This window comes from Ooceraea biroi, chromosome 14 (genome assembly GCF_003672135.1).
Source record: "Ooceraea biroi isolate clonal line C1 chromosome 14, Obir_v5.4, whole genome shotgun sequence".
In the NCBI taxonomy this organism is placed as follows: domain Eukaryota; kingdom Metazoa; phylum Arthropoda; class Insecta; order Hymenoptera; family Formicidae; genus Ooceraea; species Ooceraea biroi.
In genome coordinates this window covers 7,647,795-7,664,120 of record NC_039519.1, presented here as the reverse complement: position 1 = coordinate 7,664,120, position 16,326 = coordinate 7,647,795, and the positions used below count along the sequence as shown (strand labels likewise).

Here is a 16,326-nt window from a genome sequence, read left to right as displayed (position 1 = left end):
CGATCGACTGACGAATCAATAATCATGTTGCAGAGTTGGAGCTAGATGCGAATGGTTCGACGCGCGGCGAGGGTTCTAAAAGGAAGTACAGTTGCAAATATTGTGGCAAGGGTTTCACACAGTCCGGTCACCTAAGAAGTCATCAGAAGAGTTCTTGTTATTGGAATCCCCGGTCCACCTGTCATCAATCACAGAAGATCAGACCGTTTTCCTGTACGCAGTGCGGAGCCTGTTATTCCAAGCAATCACATCTTATCTTCCACGTGCGACACGAGTGCGGCCGTACACAGAAGTGTAGCGGCTGCGGCAAGACATTCTTGCACAGCAGTAGTCTGCGGAGGCACCGTCAGAAAGCCTCATGCAATTTTCAGCTTTGTTAATGTGTGTGATACGATAGAACTATGCATCTTTAATGCGAAGATGAATTTTTGAGGCCATCACGCGACTGTCTCTGATTGTCAATATTTAAAAGGATACATAGCGTTTTAGTGGACCTAACGCACATTGTTTTTCAACAATTATTGAGAAACCAGCGAAGAAAATCTACATACACTAGGTTGTTGAAATCTATAGAGTTTGCAATCTTGAGGAGACAAATCAAATTTCAAGAATTAATAATAGTATGACTTTTTTGAGTTGATTTTTTCAGTTAAAGCTAGATATTATGTTAATTGGTTTAATTCATTTAATGCTTAAAAGTATTCAAAATTTATTGTATGTAATGCCAAAAATATACCAATATAAAAATTGATTATATTTTTAGTTAAGAAAAATTTAATTATATGAATTTCTTATATTACAGATAAACTTCTGATAGATTTCAGAAACGAAACAAGTAACGATAACTCTGGAACGCTTTACATAATCCTTGAAGAATATTTTTAAGGAGTTTATGTTGATAGCTTGAGAGTATTGTAAGATATCGTTTTTCTGAATAAATTTTTCTTGAGATATTCTATTGATAGATCAAAATGTAATACATGTTGTTCTACGGCGCACATTATTTGCAGAGCCTCCGAATACGAAGTCAAAACATTATTGTGATATGTTATGACAAATATGTGTATAAATTATATTCGAATATTTGTTCAACCAAAGATCATGATTTTCATTATCCTGATTATATAGACATGTTGAGCTTTTGCAGATACGTCCAATTTCTTTCAACATTACATTTTTGTTCAACATTCAAGGAAGGAATATTCTATTTGCTCGATATCTCGAATGATGCTTCGTTTTCAAGTTCGTCTATTTAATAACAGATAATCTTTACTGATTGTGACTTTTATTTTTTTTTTTCAGGTATATTGTAAATTCGAAAACAAACTTATATAGATTTTGCCAATAAACAAACAAACTGAACAAAGCTGTTGATGGACTCGAAAAGCTTCTAAGCTGTTATTTTCCTGCGTTTGTATTAAAATGTTTTATATCAGCTATTTATTTAAATAACTTATGATTTAAGTATGCTAAAAACGCGTACTGCTATATGAGAACTTGTACAATAATAAAAAGATTTTCTCACATCGACTATTTTGCCAGTTTTGAAAACATTATTTAATATCTCGATTCGGCATCTTTCATTCCTCATGATTTATTATTATTATTATTCCTCATGGCTACAATGGGCTTGCATGCGGCTTTCATTCTCGTTTTTGTTTTTTAAATTTTCTTTTTTTGTTAATTACTTGTTAGCCGACCGGCTACGATAATTCCCATTGCCTAATGAGGGAAAATCTCGGAAGTCTGTCGGCAATATATTAAATACTTTTATTGTCGCTTCTTTTATAAAATATCTGTTTGTCGTCGTGTTACAGAGAAGGAGAAGACCTCTGAGAAAAGGACAAACAAATGCAAGAGAAGTATAGAAAGCAGTCTCACTAATGATGAAGTTACAAATATCTCACAGGATTCTCCAGTGAGTACTGTACAAGATCTTTCAACGAAGAGCGGCCTGGATCCTCCAAGAGATGACGGCCAAGATTCTTCAATAAATATTGTGCAAGGTTCTTCAACTAATATCGACCAAGCTCCGTCGACACATACTAAGCAAGCTCCTTCAACGAGTACCGGACAAAGTACTTCAACAAATACTGCGCACGTTGATTTAACGAGTGTCGACAACGAATCCGAAATTGTAAATATTTTGGATAACAGCAGTCATACCGAGGACAGCGAGGCCGAAGCTTCTGTACCTTGGGTGAACGCGAAGAGTGTTGCCAGCAGAAAGCTCAGTTACAAGTGTCCGTACTGCGGTAGTACTTTCGATCAGCGCCTCAATCTCGTACGGCACGTCTCGATAACGTGTGTGTCAAATCCAGAGTCTAAGAATAACAAGCAGACTGGAAAACATAAATGCGAGGATTGCGGTCGCTGTTACAAGGAGGCAAAGAGTCTGAGGCATCATCAGAAACACGAGTGCAAGCAAATGGTTACGTGTACAGACTGTGGCACGGTTATGCGGGGTGCGTATGTGACGGAACGTCACAAGCAAAAGTATTGCATAAACCGGACGCGACGTAGCAAGAGGAAAATTCAAGTGAAAAAGGAATCGCCCGACGAGATTTTTGTGGACGATTCTAGCGTGGACTACTTGGCTTCTAACGTGGATTAAGTTAATTGAAAGTTTCTTTATTTTTTCCTCTTTATAATCAGCATTTAAGTATAATTGAATAATATAAGTTGCATTACTTTTTTTGTATTCGTAATTATTTTTTAATAAATTATCTTTGCGTTATTTATAGAAAATATGTCAAATTATCATTATATTAGGTTATTGTATAATTTCTATGTCATATTTTCTGCGCTTATCCGCAACACGCAATAAATTATTATTTGTTTTTGAACAAATGCGCTGCTAGGTAGTATGCAAAGATAGTACACAACCAACCTAGCAGCGCAATTGAAACATTACTCTAATAATAATTTATTGTGCATCGAAGCGCACGAAATATGACCGAAATATGAAAAAAAGTTTTGTTGTTCTCTTTGTGACCAAGGATTATGCTCGGGATAGCACTCGGGAATCCGGGGTCCGACAAGGTAGTCGAGTCGTTCGTTTAACTACGATTTATTAATTGCTCTTCCATATGATTGTGTAATCCCTACGCTAATATGTACAAGATAAATATCCGCTTCGCTGCTGCGCTCGTCGGAGTAGATGTCTCGGGCGGTACGTACCTCGCGGAATGACGTTCGAATCGATGCACTTCTCGGATCGCGGATCGGCGGTCGGTGCGTGTTGCTCCGGCGGATCGGTTATTCGGCTCCTCACCGCGGGGCGTTAGTCTGGAAGCGGGATCCGGGTGCGAGCGGGATGTTGCCGCTCGCACCACGCGGCGGAACGGCGCTCAGCGCGCGCCGTAGACGATGTGCGGGTAGAATTGCGGGACACCCGCTTCGGCTCAGCTCGCTCTCTCGAGAGGATAGACCAGCTCAGTCCGCTGGTCGGGAACAGATTGCTTTCTAGGGTCCTCCCTTTTGTACTCCGTACATTGGTCGCAAACAACTCGGGGGTTCTTTCCAGGGGTGGGGCGCAACGTGTGACAAACATGTTTGCCATGACGCGATTCGTTACATCTTTTCAATGAGATTTTTGTCGAATAGCAGCGAATATATATTTTTTCTATTGATAAAATTCGTATGTACACACATTAGATTAACTAGACCGGAACGGAAAAGTTGATGCGAAGTTTTTTAAACTTCAAATGCAAAACTTTGTATTAAGAATGATTACAAATAAAGAATTAATATAAAATTTTTCATTTAAAGTTTGTTAAAACAATCTGCACGGATTTTCCAATTAATCTATGATTATTTCTTGATTGCAATAAAATAATAAATTTTATTTATTTTAGGGAATTATGGTAGAAATGGCTAAAATATCAATTGCGAATTGTTACTATAATTTAATATTTTAGTTTTAGATTTTACAGGGTAAGTTTATTAGATAATATTAAAAGTAAGTGTGCCATTTAGATTACGAGTTACTGTATGAATGTCGGTTGTAATGGTTACTTATAAATAATGTTATTATGTATTTTAATAATAAGAAATAAATTATTGAAAAACGTGGATGAGAGGAAGTAAATGTATTTTTTTATGGAGTAAAATGTAATTAATAATCGACCATTATGTATTATACGCGAAATGCACGAATGAGTGAAAGTAAATTAAATAAAAATAAATAAATTTATTGTCTTAATGTTTGTTTGAAAGTATTAGGGTGCTTGTTTCGCATTTAATAAAAAAGATTATATCGTTTTCAAGCTATTAAAAAGTGTGCTAAACAGTTTTACATTTAATATAAGATAATAATAAAAAATCTGTTGTGGGAATTGTTCTGCTTTCAGAAATTATTCAATATCAGGAGAAGCAGAATCCCAATGGTCCCGACATGATGTTATTGAAGCAGCAGCACCTCATCGATCACGCTACAACCTTTTCGCACAATTATGACGATGCTGGGTTTTTAGATTCTGCTCAGTTCGCACGCGAGTCTAATGTCTTTGAGTCCGCTCAATACCCGAAGAGCATAGCAAAGCGTGACAATGGACGGTTCTGGTGTCCCAAGTGCAATAATAGCTACAAGTACTTAGGTGATATGAAGAAACACTTGCGATTCCAGTGTGGACAAGAGCCGAAATTCAAATGCCCATATTGCCACAAGCGGACGAAAGTGTCATCAAACATGTATGCACACGTGCGCAGTATGCACGCGGACTGCCCAATGTACATAATAGATTTAAATAAATAATAATCTTTTAAATTAAAAAAATATAGTTTTAATATATAGTTTTTTATACTTTAACTAAGAATATAAGATGCGTTCTTCCAGTCTGAACGGTCAAAACTATTTATTTAGATCTACAACGAGTATATGTTCCGTAATTATGTCATTGACAAATTAAAATATCACAAAATTGTTATGATTTTATGAATATAAATGTAATTCAGAAAGCATTTTAGAATTTAGAAGATATTAAATTTTGCGAATATAAAAATCTTTTAAGTTCTTTAAAAACATGTATAAAAAATATAGTTTATTTATACATATAATATTGTTACGCCCTGGGCACTGTTTATGCACTCTCACTCTCACGACACTCGCGCATTATTACGGGGGGGTGTCCGGTAAAGTTCTAGTCGATGCTTGTATGAAGATGGAATGAGTTGAATGGGTTGAATTGAACCGAAAAGTCCTATATCATATTTTGCGAGATTCGTGATAATTAAAGAGTTACTAATTGATAAAGATGAGCAAATTAGAACGCATCTCACGAGCAATGCGTGTAAAGACGCGACAAAGGATAGGGTACGCGTCGCTGGTATCGTTTTCTAATAGCCTAGAGAACCGTCTATTGCCTCGGTACGCGAGATGCGTTCCATCTCGCTAATCTTAATCAATAATTAATAACTTGATTATTACGAATCTTCAAAACGGTGTAGAACTTGTCGATTCAACTTTATCTCATTCTAATTTTGACATATGTATGTATGCGTCATATTATATGCGCGAGATTCCGTCTCCGCGAATCAATTCTGTAGATAGCCGATGAGCATGGACGAAGCACTGCTTCTTTATTCGGTGTCGTGATCCAGTGACCCTGGTAACAGCGGTCACTAACTGCAGCCCGAAATTCGATTTTTTCTTTCTAGATCCGCTTTATGGACAAATGTATTCATGGTACATTCATCCTGAGATAATACCTAGTGGTGGCGCGTCCACGGGATCTTATCAGCAGCCGTGTAGGGACAGTCTGGATGCTATGAAGAAGGCGAAGGAGAATCCATATGCTTCTACACGTCAAACAATTGTGGCACCAATCGCAACGACTCGCTGGCCAGACAGCGTGGCTGTGCAAAATTCCCCGATCGTGAGAAAAAAGTTTCATTGTCCCAGATGCAACAGTTGCTACACCAGACTTTCTGGCATAAAGACACGTTGTCAATTTCAGTGTGGCAAGGAGAAGCCGCGATATCAATGTCCATACTGCTCGAAGAAGTTTTCTTTCCAAATTTTCGTTGAACATGTACGTGTTGAACACGTACATGTGCGACGAATGCATAATGAGAAAAAGCTGCAAATTATCGATCTTTATAAACAGCTGTCAAGATTCCGTGACTGAAGACACTACGCAGGCGCGTTAAGTGACAATCAACAGCGAAGCAGCAATAATGGAAACAAACGCGAAGACGTGCCTAAAGATATCTCACAAAACGATATAATCGATAAAACTGCTGAATGGATTCCGAAAAAACGTCACCTGATATAATGAATCGATAATTGGAAAACGGCAAGGCGAACAGCTCACAGGAAGATATATTATATCTTCGTGAAAAAATATATCGTAAAATCATTTATGTTGTTGACAGTTTGTACATTTATTTAAGATATTAATGTTCGTTATACTTGTTATAATTGTAGTCGATTGAAAGCTTAAATTCAGCACATTAATTAAATAATGCAAATTAATTGGATGTCGCGATTAGTTGGTGATTAGTTGGTAAATAGGTGTTTCAGACAAAATTTATCATTTACATTACTTACACAATTTAAATAAATGATACATTTTTAGTTGTTCATATCTTGACTTGTAATTTAATTTTCTAGTATTTCTAACAGTGTTGAAAATATTAACATGTAAAAATATGTTAAGAATAAGTTTTATCATATTTTTATTACATTACATCACGTTGTTCTTATACGAGCATAATTTCATCAAATAAAATAAAAACACCTTAGGTATATAATAATTAATTATATAGATATAAGATAAGCTCTTTTCGATATATTACACATATTTGATGTATATATATTTATGTAGAACTTTATGTAAAAAAATTACATTTTATAGAATATCGCATTTAACACATTTAATATCGATGATCTATATTAAAAAAGAATAGATTACGATGTATGTGCAACACACGTCTTCCAGAGTGATGACTTTAAATCTTTTATAGACGAATTGTTTGAATTATTATCTGGTTAATAAGCTAGACAAAATACAAAATAGTATAACTAAATATGAATACGTAAATGAACAGCACTATTACGCCATGGAAGTTGGAATCTTCTTTTTCATAATCTATGAAAATTAAATGGAAATTAATGAAAACATGTTAAAAACAATCACTTATTACGTGTGATGTATTGTGATGTATATGTGCATGGATAATAATGAATAATTTATAGTTTTAATTAATAATTTAATAAAATTACACTATCTATTTTTGTAACACAAGTGTGAATAATCATTTCCGATGTATTTTTGCCTGCTAAACACGAATCCGTTGTCCAAATTTGGCTATTACGTCACAATTTTGAGAAAAATGGCGTCAAAGAGGCCAAAAACGATGATTTTGAAGGTTTTCAAACCGATGTTTCTCGATATATCAATTCATGCAATATTCCTAAAAAAATATCTACAAATTTCAAGATGCGATTAGAACGATTTTGATCTCTATTCCAATTTTGACATATGTATTTATAGACAGTATGCGTCATATTATATGCGCGAGATTCCGTCTCCGCGAATCAATTCTGTAGATAGCCGATGAGCATGGACGAAGCACTGTTTCTCTATTCAATGTCGTGATCCAGTGACCCTGGTAACAGCCACTAACTGCAGCCCGAAATTCAATTTTTTTTTCTAGATCCGCTTTATGGACAGATGCATTCATCGTATGTTCATCCTGAGATAATACCTAGTGGTGGCGTGTCCACGGGATCTTATCAGCAGCCGTGTAGGGATAGCCTGGATGCTATGAAGAAGGCGAAGGAGAATCCATATGCTTACGTTGATTCTACACGTCAAACAATTGTGACACCAATCGCAACGACTCGCTGGCCAGACAGCGTGGCTGTGCAAACTTCCCCGATCGTGAGAAAAAAGTTCCATTGTCCCAGATGCAACAGTGGCTACACCAGACTTTCTGACATGAAGACACATTGTCAATTTCAATGCGGCAAGGAGCCGCGGTATCAATGTCCATACTGCACGAAGAAGGCCAAATTTTCGTCGAATATGTATGTGCATGTGCGACGAATGCATAATGACAAGAAGCTGCAAATTATCGATCTCTATAAACAGCTCTCAAGATTCCGTGACTGAAGACGCTATTCAGGCGTGTTAAATGACAATCAACAGCGAAACAGCAATAATGGAAACAAACGCGGAGACGTACATAAGGATACCTCACAAAACGATATAATCGATAAAACTGCTGAATGGATTCCGAAAAAATGTCACCTGATATAATGAATCGATACTTGGAAAACGGCAAGGCGAACAGCTCACAGGAAGATATATTATATCTTCGTGAAAAAATATATCGTAAAATCATTTATGTTGTTGACAGTTTGTACATTTATTTAAGATATTAATGTTCGTTATACTTGTTATAATTGTAGTCGATTGAAAGCTTAAATTCAGCACATTAATTAAATAATGCAAATTAATTGGATGTCGCGATTAGTTGGTAATTAGTTGGTAAGTAGTTGTTTCAGACAAAATATATTGTTTACATTACTTACACAATTTATAAATGATAAATTTCTAGTTTTTCATATCTTCAATTGTAAATTAATTTTCTAGTATTTCTAGCAAAGTGTTGCAAGTATTAAGATGTAAAAATATATTTAAGAACAAGTTGTATTATATTTTTATTACATTACATCACGTTTTTCTTATACGAGCATAATTTCATCAAAGAAAATAAAAATACCTTAGGTATATAATAATTATATAGATATAAGATAAGCTCTTTTCGATATATTACACATTTGATGTATATATATTTATGTAGAACTTTATGTAGAAAAATTACATTTTATAGAATATCGCATTTAACACATTTAATATCGATGATCTATATTCAAAAAGAAGAATGGATTACGATATACGTGCAACACACGTCTTCCAGAGTGATTACTTTAAATCTTTTATAGACAAATTGCTTAAATTATTATCTGGTTAATAAGCTAGAGAAAATACAAAATAGTATAACTAAATATGAATACGTAAATGAACAGCACTATTACGCCATGGAAGTTGGAATCTTCTTTTTCATAATCTATGAAAATTAAATGAAAATTAATGAAAACATGTTAAAAGCAATCACTTATTACGTGTGATGCACTATGAATAATTTATAGTTTTAATTAAGGATTTAATAAAATTATTTATTGAAATTATAATTGAGTGAAGTTCGAGAGTTCTTTATCATTTAGATGCAAAAGTATATAAGTTTGTAAGACCTTTAAAATAAATTTTTTCCAGAGATATAACTTATACTAGTAAATTGTACTTCTATTGTAATAAAATAAATGTAAAAGACGTCATCAATGCATCTTGTTCATTTACGTTATGAATTTTTCCATGATATTTACTTTAAATAAAATTTGTGCATGTAAAATGTATTTTGTGTGTATTATTATTATGTGTATTAATATTATGATCATAATAATACACTTACCAAATGCCAGTATGAATTGCTTTAGAATTGTGAAGTCTTGGAGAAGAGTACAGAAATGACACATGATGCTATTTGTGGTATTTTCATCTATAATTATATAGAGTTGTTGTTCATCTGTTATAATTTACCAAGTATACATTAAATTTCAGATAATTATGATGAAAGATTGAGAAGAATCTCAGTGTCGCATATTGAGCGCGAAATTCACTGACGCCGATTCTCGTTTTCAGGTTTCCATGCATCCTGTATGTTAATGAGAAATGCGAAAAGTCGTTTCGAGAGTCACTGGAGCATTCAACAGTTTGCTTGCGTAAACTGTAAGAGCGTGTACAACAAAAAGAGCAGTCTGACGACGCATCTGCGATACGAATGCGGTCAATCACCCCGCTTCAAGTGTCCGTACTGTGATCTTGTTTCGAAGAAAACGTCGAACGTGCACCAACACATACGCAGAAAACATAAGAACTGTATGGTTTACGTTGAAGACATTCGAAATATGACTAATTTCCAACGTAACGTTCGTATTGTTCAATGATAATAAATGCAGGATATTTTAGCACAAAATTACGAAACCCCAAATGAAGTTGGACGTTATGCCAACACCATTTATTCGAATTGATGACAATCCCAATTGTTTACGTGATTCTCGATTGGCTTAACTTTTTTTTTAGTGGAATACTTTAGATGATCCAAGATTTATTTGTTTTCTATGTTAAAGAGAGTGATTTTTCATGACGTTTTGATTATGATATTGATGGTTCTCCACAATTGTTATTTAGAATGGTTAATTATAACACATTGTTCGAGATTGCCAGGAGCTTGAATCAGTTGCTTATATTAAGGAATATATAGCATTAGTAGGATTTTAACGACTTCGTCAAGCAACATAAAATTTTTGTTTATAATCCAAATAAATACAATCGACATGAATATTTTTGGCTGATAGTGTATGCTCGAAATTGTTATAGGATCACCTTGAAGATTACAATATATTTCAGAAGCGTACTTCTAACATATCGGAACCTTTTCAGTCACAATTATCAGTAAATCGAGATTTGTCAATTGTTGCAAGTTCAGTCATTTCGCTTGAGCATTACTCGGGTAACAAGTTTAACAAGAGAGCTTATTTCTCTTAAACGCGATAAACAGTTTTATTCCAAAAATACTCTTATAAATAATATAAGTACTCTTATAAATAGTATAATATAAAATTTCCGTGTTAAAATAAACTGCTCTTTGAGCACTATCTTAAAAAATGTGTTCTGTGTGCACTCTATAAAACCTTTCCTTCAGTATGAATCGTTCGCGAACGTATATGCTATCGTTCTCCGATGTAAACCTATTAAAACTTAATCAAATTCAAAGATCCGAGTATTTCCTGCCAGTCGCGCAATATTTGTGTTTGATCATGAAAATTTGTTTCGAGTTCGTCGGAGCTGTATTCGAAGAGCCTCTCGATTTTTGTTTTACTCAATCTCACTCGGATGATCACACGGATGGTAAGATGGTCTTTCTAACGAAAGCTTATGCTTTTAGTTTTCAGGTGGAAAACTGGGAAGACAAGCAAAAATGGTCGAACTTTCCGCTGTCCGAACTGCACGAGCGTGTTCTTGAGGTGGAAAGGACTGCAAGAACATCTGGTTTACGAATGTGGACAACCACCAAGATTCCAATGTCCTTACTGTATTCATCGGTCAAAATTAATCTCGAATCTTTACAAACATGTGCGTCGCAGACACTGCGGTCAAACCGTTTGGTGTATCGATTTGAAGCGAAAGTGAAAACATGCAGAAGCGCACTTTTCCGGTACCGTTTACATCGTGTCTGCAATGGCATTGAGTACATTAGAATAGCTATATTTTTAAATAATGCGAAATGAAGCAATTGTAATAATCTCCTTTACTAAGTTAACAATCTTTTAAATCATACGATTTGTAAACGAATGTCTGCTTGAAGTACTTCTCTCTTTCGCGTTTCTACCTTATTTTATATGTTGGAAAAACATAATTTCTTCAATACATATAATGTAATTTTTTTCTAACATTTCCACTCACTCTTAGTTACGGCCAAGAACGCATTGCGTATCAGCGGATTAATCAGCAGTTAATCGCGCCTTGCGTTCCTCTCTTCTGCTTGCAGACAAGATCACTCTTCTTGATCGATCGTTCTTTGGCATGGACACGTTGGAGTTGACCGTGTCACGGCGCAAAGTCAAATTTCCCTGTCCGAACTGCAGCAGCGTCTTTAACCGGAAGAACAATCTGCAGATGCATCTGAAATACGAGTGCGGCCAGTCGCCAAGATTCAAGTGTCCTTACTGTTTCTACCTCTCGAAGAAGACCTCGAATGTTCGTGCACACATTCGCGGGCTCCATCCCGGTTGCAACGTTTATGTGATTGATCTAAACACGAGTTGAGCGTAAAATGAATTATCCCGAATGTTACAATATATTACAATAAGTGATAATAAAGTGATTATGATCGAAATTTTGCGATCGTGAATCGTGATTCAATCAGTATATCAATATAAACTACCAATGAGCGATCAAAATGTATAATAATAATATAAAGTTGAATTTTGTTAACAAAATAATATATGTATAAATTTATACATATATTATTTATGTGTTTCTCCCTGTATATAATTTTGCAACGTATAATGCAACGTATAATGCAATACGTATATACATATATTCGAAATTTGTTTGCGTCTATACGTGAACTTGTGAACTACAACGGAAGAGTGTTCCCGAAACCAGTTTGAGCATCGTCTTATTGTCATTGCAACACTTTTCGAAATCCGATGCTGTGTTTTGTTGTCTTGATCTCTATATCTTTTTATCTTTTGCGTTTTGTTTATTCCGCGATTAATGTCGATTAATGTCGATTAATGTCGATTAATGTCGATTAATGTCGATTATAATATCGAGTAGGCGGACGCCAATGGTGCCTTGCTGAATACATTTTCAACATTTTCTTCCAGATCTATTGCATTTGGATGGCTTCAAGACACCATTAAAAAATCCGCATAGGTTTCCATGCCCAAAGTGCTCAAGTACCTTCAAGTACTAAAGAGTCGGAGGAATAATCTCTACTCACACGTGAAGTTTGAGTGCGGACAACTGCCGCGATTTGGCTGTCCTTATTGCAAGTACATCTCGAAAAAATCGTCTAACATACGTGCCCACGTACGCAGGAGGCATGACGGCTACAAAGTTGACGCGAGACGCGCAACTGTTGCGAATATTCTATAATGTTACCACAGAATGCTGGCACACGCTGGATCACTCTTCGCCGTGCGTCCCGGAAGATCTACTTCTCGAATTCTGTATTCATTCAAAGTATAGCATCTAAGACTATGAAATTGCAAAGATGATGCAATCAATATACAATATATAATATATTACATCCTATTGTATATTTCATACTTTCAAAGACAATCATATTATTAATTCATGTTCTTTTCTTAGTTTTGTATATTCGAAATATTAATATATCCACTTATTGCTTCTTAAAATAAAGTAATATATATAAAATATTTCTATGCCATTCAAGTACTGTCGCTTATTCTTATTATTCGAAAGATGGAAGAACGTTAATCATGCTCCGTTTAATTAACCACTGGCGATTTCTCTACGCATGAAGATCACAATCCTCGCTTATTGTCATTGTAATCAACTGCATCCGAAGACGCTAGATACACACAAATTATAATTATCGATCCGATTCCTCTTCTACCTCGTTATCATCTTTTTGTATTGGATATATCATGCACGACGTATCAGGAGGAGCTTTGACGCGAGCGGCGCGTCTTTTTTGTGTTTCAGGCTTGAATTACTGCGTGTTTGCCACGATACCAACCACACACGGCTATGTTTTCCCATCGTATTCATCAACGTTAACGACAACGAAAGTAACGACCACGACAACAATGTCGACGATGATTAAAACGAATACGGATGCGAGAATATTAAATAAGAAGTTTCACTGTGCCAACTGCAGCAGCTCCTTTAGCCGTAAGGGTGGCCTGACCTATCATCAGAAAAACGAATGTGGCCAGCAACCGCGATTCAGCTGTCCCTACTGCATCTATCGTGCTCGCCACAATTCGAATGCGCGTCGTCATGTGCGTAAGTGTCATCCGGGTCAACACGTGTATACAGTCGACCTGTGCGAGTTGCAGCCTCGTGATCCTTGACAGCAGTCGTCATCCCGGAAGATTGATCCCGAAAAACAAAATCAAGTCAAGAACCGATGAAGCACCGTCGATTTTTGGCACCTACGAAACATTGAACATCGTCATGCGAAGATCCTCCAAAGGGTCATCGTGGCCATCGTTTCGAAGCTAAGAAGAATAACAGAGATCGAAAATCTTATTCTAGCATAAATGTTCATACGCTAGTTGTGTATTGCATGGACACACAGATATATTTTTGTTTCAGAAATGCAAGACATTCTATCGATGTTAGCATACTGAAGTCAACTTTACAATTTAGTTCAGAAAACTGAGCGCAGAAAAATGTAAATGGAGGATTAGATGTAACTCTGTGTGTGTGTGTGTGTGTGTATCTATCTTTCGAAAAACATGTAATAACTTGTTTAAAGATGGCCCTTAATGAGGATCAGTGCCAAAATAGTTTTCTCTTCAAAATAGATTTTAATGCGTAGTTAATCGACATGCATGATTATGGTGGAGGACATTACTTAACGAAAAATTTGTAAAGTCAAAAAAATTGGTTACGAGACATTGGTTACATATATTTCTTGTTACTAAGAATATAACGAATCATTATCTTCTGTATGATGACTATTTATAGCTACGGAATGTTGTGTAAGTGATTTTTAGTAATGATGTAACAATTCTAAATACCAATATCACATAGAGAGAAATTATTGTATATTGGTAGCAAGATATTATTTGTATCAATATTGTTTTGATATATAGTGTGAATATGATTAATCAAAGTGATTAATCGAACTGTCGTCTACTTGGTAGAAATTAGTATAAATTTGAAATTTTGTACATATTAAATACGTGTGTATTAAAAATTAAGATTGATTGTTTAATATATTATATCATATATTGAAAATGTTTGCTGTTATTTTTATTATAGGTTTGCAGGAAACAATTATTCATCGTTATTAGAAGACTGTTATAATAATTGTTGTTTATATTAATTTAATTTTATAGGTTAACTATTTGTTTTACTTTATTTGGAATTTATTAATTGCTTTATAGATTATTAATCTATGATATTAGTAATTGAATTTATTTTTATATATTTTTATATATTATTATCGTAGATAACAGATGATAGAAGTAATGTACGCGCACGCACGTATTGTTATAGATCCTTTTAGAAAGATTATTCTTACTGTTTAACGTTTATTATATTATATTTTAAAATGTACATTGCTCTACAAATAACTTCGTATTATAGTTTAGCAATCGTGACATAAGGTGTTTGATGAGAACTAGAATAACGTAATGCAGTAATTAAGCTTACAAAGCTCGTCTAAAACCTTTGATTTGCACACATAAAGTTTGTCAAGATTTCCGATCTTCGATTTTGATATGTTGCGATTCTATAAATTCAATCGTATTGTGATAATTCAGTATTATTAATTTTAAGATATATTTTTTTCAAATATATATTGATTAATATACTGATTACGTATTCTATTGAAGATATTTTAAGGCATTGATCAAGACCAAGCTATTCAATCCTCGTAAAAATTGTGACTATTTGTTTAATAGGATTGTGTTTCTATTTATGTTATACGCTACATGTGTACTAAATAAAACGTCATAATTGAATTTTAGCACAGATCTTTTTATAAATTCCAAAACTTTCTGTTTTATATATATATAGTTATATATATATATAGCTTTTACTTTTACATCCTACAATAATTGAGATAGGAAAATACGACAATTTCACAGATAAAAATAATACATTATTGAAAATTTTAACTTATAATAACTATTCAACATCACAATTCAATTTTTCTCTGATATTAAATTTTAAACTTTTCGATTTCCAACTTGAAACTTCCAAGAATCTTTGGTTTTGATATCTCAGCGATTTATCGATAAATTTCATGATTATACGTTTTAAAATGTTTATATTATCGAATCGCTTCGAGAGATCTGCGTACATCTTGAATGAAAAATTATTGCAACTTGACGACGATCTCTGATGGAGTGTTCTTTTTCGCTTTTGTTCCAGATCGCATTCCGGCGATGCCTTTTGAATTCATAGGAAAAGAACATCGAACGTATCATCAAGCCACAGTTGATAACAACCTTGCTATCGGGAAGCCAAAGTTTCCATGTCCTACATGCCCGAGTGTCTTTAGTCATAAGAATAATCTTTATTATCATTCGAAATTTGAATGTGGTCAATCACCAAGGTTCAATTGTCCTTACTGTAATTATCGTACTAAGCATGTATCGAACGTACGTGCACATGTGCGCAGAAAGCATCCCGGTAATGCAGTATATGCTATCGATGTGTGTAAAATACGATCGTAGCACATGGTCAAAGTTGTTTAGTGTATCTTGAAATTATATTATGATTTTTTTTATCTTGTTAATAAAGAAACTTCTTAATATTGACGATGCCAGCAGAATGATGGTAATGTCAGAAAAATGTGATTCGTCTTCCAGTAAAGATTGAAGCGCACAAGATTACTCGATGCAGAAGTTTCGCTTGTTTTTCTACGAATATTTACAATTAAACTATGTGTTTCTGTCATAGATAATAAAGTTGAATTGAAAAGTGAAATTCTAACATGTAAATAGTGATCTTTTTAATTAAACGGAATTTTTTCTCTCGGATATTT

The 16,326-nt window shown here is 34.5% G+C and overlaps 1 protein-coding gene across 9 annotated transcripts in view; it reads left to right on the top strand.

Annotated features, from left to right (window-relative positions):
- Window positions 1-16,326, top strand: part of LOC105283023 (longitudinals lacking protein) — a 103,767-nt gene that overhangs the window by 36,370 nt on the left and 51,071 nt on the right. For 4 of the 9 annotated variants that reach the window (XM_026974982.1, XM_026974985.1, XM_026974981.1 and 1 more), the window contains exons 7-8: window positions 1,818-2,465; window positions 4,353-4,769. The exons of 4 other annotated variants lie outside the window; for them this stretch is intronic. In XM_026974982.1, coding sequence (XP_026830783.1) covers window positions 1,818-2,465; window positions 4,353-4,756 — 1,052 coding nt within the window. In that variant the 3' untranslated portion in view covers window positions 4,757-4,769. Of the gene's footprint in view, window positions 1-1,817; window positions 2,466-3,857; window positions 3,949-4,352; window positions 4,770-16,326 lie in introns of those variants that run through there. One more of the 9 variants, XM_026974986.1, reaches the window with a different exon arrangement.